The following is an 8637-nucleotide window of genomic DNA, read 5'->3' on the forward strand; positions in this document are numbered from 1 at the left end:
TGGAGGGTGAAAAGCGGATAGCTCCAAAACCTCCGACGTGAACGCAGGGAAGCATTTCGGCATGAAGGCCGGGTTAGGCTTAAGGAAAACCTTATCTCCACTTAGGGAGAATTTGGCGCACGAGGGGTGAACCGAGAGTGCATGTAGCTCACTGACCCGTTTAGCAGATGCCAAGGCCGAGAGCAAAAGCTGTCTTGAGGGACAGCAGCTTAAGGGAAATACTCCCCAGAGGCTCAAAAGGATACAGAGACCGCGCTTCCAGCACCATGGAGAGGTCCCACTCTGGGACAGATTCAACAGATCTCCTGATGACCAGCAAAGAGCGGCGTGCACCCTCCATAAATCTGCGGGTTAGAGGGTGCTGCCTGACGGTGGAGCCCCAAAACCCACATGACAGGCTGAAATCGCAGCCAGGTAGACCTTAATAGTGGAAAAGGACCTGCCTCTTTCCATGAGGTCTTGCAGGAAACACAAAATATCAGGCACCGAGCACTGATAAGATGTGAAACCACGCCCATCATACCACCCTTCGAACACTTGCCACTTACAGCCATATAGGGATCGCGTGGAAACGGCCCTAGCCTTCTGAGTAGTGGCGATTACACGCGGCGGGAGCCCCAGTGCATTTTGGTTCGTCCTCTCACGGGCCAGGCCCAGAGAGCCACCCTGTCCGGGTGGGGGTGGTAAATCTCCCCGTTGGCTTGGGACAGTATGTCCGTGCGAGGGGGGAGGCGCCATGGCTCGGCGTATAACAGAGGGATTATCTCTGCCAGCCATGGGGCTTTGGGCCACCTGGGTGCTATCAGAATGAAAGACAGGCCGTGCTCTCTCACCCTGGCCAGTGTGAAAATTATCAGGCACAGGGGAGGAAAAGCATACAACAGCACTTTGGGCCATGGGTGGGCCAGTGCGTCTGCCCCGAGGGGCGCGTCCATGTCCTTTAGCGAGAAGAACATAGGACAATGGTGATTTTCGTGCGAGGCGAAAAGATCTACGGCTGCCTGTCCAATCTCATCCATAACCTCTCCACTATCTGCGGGTGAAGACGCCAATCCCCGTGGATTGGGTTTCCCCTCGATAGCAGATCCGCGCCTCTGTTCCGAATGCCCGGGACATGAGTCGCGCGTAATGACAGAAAAACCTGTCTGCTCCACACCAAAAGCCTGTAAGCTAGAGCGTGGAGTTTCGACGAGCGCATGCCACCCTGACGGTTGATATAAGCCACTACCGTGGTATTATCGCACCGTACTAGAACAGGATGTCCCTGCAGGCAAGGCAGAAAATGATTCAGAGCTTTCCAAATAGTAAAAGCTCTAAATAGTTAATGTGCGCTGAACGTAGTCTGCTCAGCCACAGACCGTTCACCGTTCTGCCTTCCTGGGTGGTTCCCCAGCCTGTTAAGGACGCATCTGTCGTCGAAACTTTTCGCATCGTACCGTCCCGAGGGGGGGGGGTTTCCCGTGCGTAAAAGTTCTCGCTCTCCCAATGGCGCAAGGCCGCCGAGCAGGCGCGCGTCATCGTTACCGAGCGGCAGAGATCGCAAATCGGGCTGAAATGTAGTGTACAAAACCCATTTCGTGAACGTTCTCATTCTCAGGAGACCAATGGCACAACTTGGATAGATGAAGCCATGAGATCCTGCAGCCTGAGGCATGTGCGATATTGTACTCTCGCCCCTTCACTGAACTGAGACAGACAGTCCATCAGCGAGCGAACGCGCTCTTGAGAGAGACGCGCTCGCATGGAGACTGAGTTCAATTCCAAGCCCAGGAAAATGACATTCTGACTGGGAGTCAGATTGTTGTCGCTCGCATTCACCTTGAACCCGAGGGATGTGATGTGCTCGAGCACCCGGCCGGTGTCCAGCGACACCTTCTCCTTTGATTTGGCTATGATGAGCCAGTAAGTCAGAATTCTCAGCCCTGATAGTCTCAGGGGCGCCACGCCCACCTCCGCACACAGACAGAAAGTTCGGGGACTCAAATTGCGCCCGAACGGAAGAACTGTGAATTCGTAACAAACGCCTTGGTAGGCGAAACGAAGATATTTCCTGTGTGGAGGGTAGATGCTTATGTGAAAGAAAGCATCTTTCAGATCGACTGATGTGAACCAGTCGTTCTGCTTTATGGCACAGGCGAGAGAGGCTTGTGTCACATTCTGAAATTGAATTTCCTCAAATGTTTGTTCAACACTCGAAGGTCCAATATAGGGCGGGGGGGCGCCACGCCTTTTGGAACATGAAAATACCAGGAATAAAACCCATGGTTTATCAGATTGGGTGGCACCATCTGAATCGCCCCCTTGTTAGGAGGGAGGAAATTTCCTCTTTCAGAATGTGTGAGGCGTTTTCTTCTGTGTGAGAAGAGAGAACGCCGTTGAAATGCGGAGGTTTTATTGCAAACTGCAGCTTGTAACCCTGGGTTACAGTACGCAAAAACCCACTCGGGCGCTGAAACGGCTTGCCAAGCCGCTTTGTGACTCGCGAGCGCCCCCGCTCGGGCCGGAGCGGAGCTGTATGGGCCCAGCTGGTTCATTTGTGATGCAAAGGCGCCATCTAGTGGGAACACTAGAGGCGACATGCAGGGGTTTGGAGGGATTTCCTCTCTCTGCAGTGAGAAGTTTTCTTTGCGGAGAGAGGTCTTCTCTCCAAAACGAATTCATTTGATTCGTAGCTTTGTGTGTTTTGTGTTGGGCAAACACTGGGGCCGAAGCCTTTATTGACAGTGAGGGAAACATAGTGTGGTGTCCACTGTGCTGAACTTTCCCTCACAAGGTGCCCCCAAAATTGGGAAAAACACATATCTCCTGAACACATGAACTGGGCAGTCTCAAGTGCAGGCAGAAAAATAATATCCGCGGAGAGAGATAATCTCTCTGTAACGGATTTATTTAATGCGTTTTTTTTTATTTTTTTTTATTAAGTGTTATTTAGTTATGTGTGTGTTTTGTGTTGGGGAACACAGGGGCCTTACACACACAACGTCCACTAAAAACACATCAGCTGGACAGCCGCAACTGAGCTGTGTGAGCCCAGTTGGTTGATTTATGAGGCAATGGCGACCTCTTGTGGACGGACTCAGGGCGACATGCATGGGATCAGAGAGATTTGCTCTCTATGTTGCCGCTGGCAGATATATAAATCTGCACGAATTCATTTGATTCGTTTATTAAATGTGTTGTTTAGTAATGTGTGTGTTTTGTGTTGGGAAACACTGGGGCCGAAGCCTTTAATAACTGGGTGAGGGGAACCAAGTGCGTGCGGTGTGGTAACACTGCTATGCACTTTTCCTCACGACAGCCCCCTCCCCCGTAACTTGTTGTTGTGGGGGGGGGGGAGGGGGACACACACAACGTCCACTAACATACGTCTGGGCAGCCACGAGAGGGGATTAACCGACCGTAGGTGGGAGACCCTGTTAGTTAACGTTACTCCCAATGGTCGAACAACAGGCAGGCCGCTTGCGTTCGGGACCGCCTTCCTAGGAAGGCATAAATTGAAAACCTCAACACGTAATCGTAACAAATCAAGGCCCGTGAGACCGTGTAAACAGTCTAGCGGGACGCTCCAGCCGTTCAGACTGGGCGGTGGTCCCAGCGTTTACCCGTCGTACATATTCCTATCCTGGTCGGTGGCGCTCTGTGGAGCTGGCCACACAATGTTGAGACGAACGGCCGCTCGCTCACAAACTTCCAGGAGGATGGACGGAGGCAAAGCCGCGTGAACGCAAGCCTAGGGAACGCTAAAAGGACCGCGTCATCCCCGTCGCCGGAACCGACCGGTTCGTCAACGAGAGTGAGGTTTTCCCGCGAAGATGTCCTCTTCAGGGAATGCGGATTGGGCTGATGTCAGCTCAAATATTTTAGAGAGGTTGCGCTCCGGGAGTCCCCCGGTAGCGCGTCATCATCACCGTGTCTCTCCTCCGAGTCAGAAAGGCCGAGCACGGCGCGCTGTGTCGTGCAACTAAAAGCCGGCTTAGTAAAAGCTACATGGGCAGCAATTACAATGACCGCAATTCCCCGGGTTCTCCAAAGCTTGAGCGTGTTAAGCCCAAGCAGACCGCGCAGAACGAGAGGGTCCTTATAGCGGCGATGAGAGCACCACACGCGGCCGGGCAGGCTCGTCGTGATAGGCTGTTCCCCGGGGGAAGCGGCTGTTTAGACGGTCACATAGCCATGGGTGGGCCAGCGGTGAAGAACTCGGAAAAATCCGTGGCGGGCAGCCATGTAAAGGAGGAGCAGGTGAAGGACAGCGAGAGCGCGGGCGGCTCCGGATGCAAAAAACACAGCGGATAGGCTGAAGAAACGACTGTCACTCACGTCTGGCGGAGGCTGATCTGGCGATATGTCCTCCTGAAGACTCGAAAGTGAGCAGTGTAACGTTAATCCAACCGAACTGTGTCAATGCAGAGATCGCGAGAAGCGAATGTCAACTGAGGAATAGCAGCGCGCCCATCTGTGATATGCCCGTAGGTAAGGGGGTGTGGCCTCACCTGGCATTGGCTGCGCGCTTCTGTCTGTTAGCCAGACTTGGTGCAATTGGATGCTTCTGCAGAGGTCAGGTACGGATGCCCTTCCCATAGGTGGATCTCGAAACGAGATGATGAAAGAGAACCAACACTGCTAGGTGAAACAATAGCCAGATCATCGGCATACATAAAATGATTTATTAGAGCGGTACCAATCATACAACCAGTTTTGCCGCCTCTTAGTTGTTCTGATAAGTCATTCATATACAGGTTGAATGAATATACATAGATGATGCACACACACATCTGCTGAACAGAAGCTCTGAGGTGTGAGCTCATATAACCAATCAGGTTTTAAACCAGTTAATAAAGTAATTTAAACAAGTAAAAACTTTTTTTAAACATCTTTGGAAACTTTCACTGATGTTGAATCCTTGTGGGAATTTCAGTAGAACAAACATAATGGATGACAGCCTTTTAGATAGTCTTTTACAAGTACAAAGAAGTAAAAGTGAACAACTTAATTTTAAGCTTATTGTAATGCTTAATAATAGTTGACAAATGTTTATAATACATTATAAGTTGGTACATTGTTGTAAATGTACATTTATTTTCAAAATATTTAAGATATATTGCAGTATGTTTATATACAGTGTTTATAAAGTACATATATTTTAAACCGACTAAAGCTTCATCATTTTGCTGTGTTCTTAAGGACTCATAAGTACTTTAAGTAAGAGCAACATAAGTAAGTTTTCTTTAAATACACTAAAAATTCACTAAAAGTATGCTTGTGTTTAGCATATTTCTTAAAAATGACACTAAGCATATAATTATTACCAATGTACTTCCAGTATACTTTTTTAGAAATGTATTAAAATGCAATTAAATATATTTTAATGCACTATAATTAATCCAATAGCATGTTGGGAATACAAATGTATCATAAACATACTACTTGAATTTCAAGTATATTTTTAACACATTTAATACTACGTCTTTTTCACATGGCTGTTGAGTTCATGTGGGCTTAAATAAAGGTTTTAAACACATTAAGACACGTTTGCACACTGTCTTTATTAAATGATTATACATCCAGCAATATTACACACAGACGTTAATCCAGTAACAGTGAAGTGGACAAAGATGGCTGGAGATATTCATTAAAATACCAAAGGCAGGACAGGACTATGAAGTCATGATCTAGAGTATGAAGATCTGAGTCCAGATATTACCCACACCAGTCAAAGATGTAAATGTCAAATGATCCATTATTAGCTCATAGGCTAAAGGCTAAACTAGTTACAACCACCTTTTGCATTTTGGGGTAGGCTTGGGAAAATTATAGTAGTATTCACTTTGTAATCTTTGGCCAGCTGTGTCTGTAGGTCTGCAATTGATGGTAATAGCTTCACTTTGTTTTCGCCATCAGGTCCAAAGTAACCCTGCCCTGTGTACACACCTTTCTTCGTCAGACAACAGGTGGCTCTCCAGTAATACTTTGAGACAGTAACTCTAGCATTCAGTTTTATGTTGGTATTAGGAACTACACCAGTCACCACATAAGCCTCAGTACACTCTTTCAGAATTTTAGCAACAGCCTTCTCATGTTTGTTCCATTGATGCTGATTGAAACTTGCGTTCTGTGGAGCGATGTTGGTCAGGGTGGAGGTGGCCAGCATGGAGAGACGACCGTGTGTGTGCTGAACTGGGTACAGGTGACCTCTGTCATAGCCACTCTCATTAGCGCCTTTATAGTTACTATTCACAGCCTGATTAGTAATGTTTTTGTGACCTCTAGGTGCCATACATGGCTCAGCATCTCCATCCAGCTAAAGGACATGAGAGAGAGAAACATAGAAAAAAAAACTCAAACTGTCAAACTAACAACTGTCAAAATTCACATTAATTATTGTCATTACAAATAAATATACTGGTCCCACTTTAATTTAGCTGTCTTTAACTACTATGTTCTAACATTTGAATAATCATTTGATACAGTGCACTTATTGTGTACATACAAGTTTTTACAGTTACTTATATTTGATAAAATACCTGCATGTTTACATCTATAATGACCCTGATAACCTCTTAAACCAGTAAACCTGTGCTAATATTACCGTATCCTCAATAACAGCACAAGCGTTTACAGGACTACATCAACAAGTAAATATTTTTTGATGTAACTACATAGTAGTTAAAGACACCGACCTAATATAAAGTGTGACCAATATACTATAATAATATACAGTTGAACAATTACCTGAGGTTCGATGTACCAAGGATCACACCTATCAACAGGTATGCTCTTAAACACATATGCAGAGTAGATGGGGATCTTCCAGTCTGTGTTGTACAGAGTTGCATAAAGAAACTTTTGCTCATCGTTGTTGTCCCAAACACACTGGCAGATCTCCTTGGTATCCGGTAGTGCTGGTGTGAATTGAGGAGGAGCATTATTTAAAAAGAACTCTTCGCATTTACCAAACCCCGGCGAAAGCTCACTCAGAGAGAGGCAAGGCAACAGAAGAAACACTAGCAGCTTCATGATGACTGAGAGAGCAGAAACTGAACCTCTGAGTTTCTCTGAGTCAGAAGAGAGAGAGAGTGGAGAATAGAGATGTACTCTGTCTTTTATAGAGTTGAACACACGAGGGGAGGAGACAGAAACACACGTTTGCAGGTTTCACTACACAAGTGTTAAACAGCGGAAGAGGTTCACACACACTGCTGATGATCTTCAGCACATTAAAGCCTCTATTGGGGTTTACACTCAAATGCATGAGGCGTATCTTATGAATTTGAAATACATATGTTTGTTTTCAGTTAATTAGTCATTATATATGGGCAGTCACATTTTATTAATTTAATATTTAGGTTCAATAATTACAAAGTGAATATGTCTCTCAAAAAGCATATTATGACTGAAAGAAAACTGAACATTACAACATAATAACATTATAACATTATAACATGATTACACGTGTTAAAGAGCTTTTTCTAGAGCGCTGTCAATCTCATGTGAGTGGACATCATTTACACAGATCTGACTAAAGCACTGTTCACTTCATATACGACAGAAGACAGAAGTTAAGCAATACAATAATAAAGTGATCCACAAAAAAGTGCTTATACAGTTACAGAGGTTTCATCACTGGCCTGTGAATATAAGAGATGTCTTGTGATGTTCCAGTATCAAAATCATTTAAATATTGATTACATTTGTTCTCTGAGGGTTGTTCCATAAAACAAGATTAGAGTATAAGCCAGGCTTATTTTGGTTAGTCAGACTTATTGTCGGTTGATTCTGTTTCATAAAGCAAACTTAAAATAGTTCAAACTCAGTTACCCTGGCAACTTATGCTGGGAAACTAGCCTGGTCCAGGGCAGGCTAACTGTCTAACTAACAGGCTAAGCCTCAGTTGTTACACAGATCCTCAACACTGACCGACAAGAACACAATTACTGACAATCTCTCATACCATTATTTGACTTTATTAACCACTATAAGTCCAAAAATAAATATACAGTAAAGAAAATCAACTTAAATAAGGCTACAATGATAAATTAGACAATATAGTCCTACAAACATATATATGTCGGGGTTTATATTATATACATATATATATATATATATATATATATATATATATATATACATATATATCCTACAGGTTTTCTTTTCTTACTGGCTGAATGTTTTGTGATTTAATAAGATAGTTTTAAAAATGTATGAAACACAACATTTAAAATAAATAATTAGAAAAGCACAGTATACATTTAAACTGGTAAGATGAATCTGAGCTTAGTAATTGCTATATTAACCTACACTTGATTTACCCCATTACAATAGTCCCTTTACAGTTATTTATATCATAAAAATACACTAAATTGTAGGTTTAAAATTCTAAATAAGGCACATCTAATGTCCAACAACCAATATTTTAGCATATATATATTTTATGTACTATATATAATTATGTCTTTCAATTCAAATACATTTAACACACTTATACAAATGGACAGTTCCTTTAAAGACATAATATTTTCCCCCAATAAATCTTATTTTTCCTTCTACTTTTTTCTTTTGTGATAATACCTACCAACACATAAAAACAATTAGAACAACAACCATTAAGTACATAGTTAGACACTTTTACATTAAAAAAAA

At 44.0% G+C, this 8637-nt stretch overlaps 1 protein-coding gene across 1 annotated transcript; it reads right to left on the bottom strand.

Moving 5' to 3' along the window:
* Positions 1-351: 351 nt before the first annotated feature.
* Positions 352-7014, bottom strand: LOC130076146 (uncharacterized). The gene is made up of 4 exons (XM_056241119.1): positions 6730-7014; positions 5825-6298; positions 1819-1950; positions 352-834 (listed from the first exon to the last, which is right to left on the bottom strand). Exons 1-4 carry the CDS (start codon positions 7012-7014, stop codon positions 352-354), a joined length of 1374 nt encoding a protein of 457 aa, XP_056097094.1.
* Between the last annotated feature and the right edge of the window lie 1623 nt (positions 7015-8637).

Source organism: Rhinichthys klamathensis, unplaced genomic scaffold (assembly GCF_029890125.1).
Source record: "Rhinichthys klamathensis goyatoka isolate OS25496 unplaced genomic scaffold, OSU_Roscu_1.1 h1tg000630l_1, whole genome shotgun sequence".
Classification (NCBI taxonomy): Eukaryota; Metazoa; Chordata; class Actinopteri; order Cypriniformes; family Leuciscidae; genus Rhinichthys; species Rhinichthys klamathensis.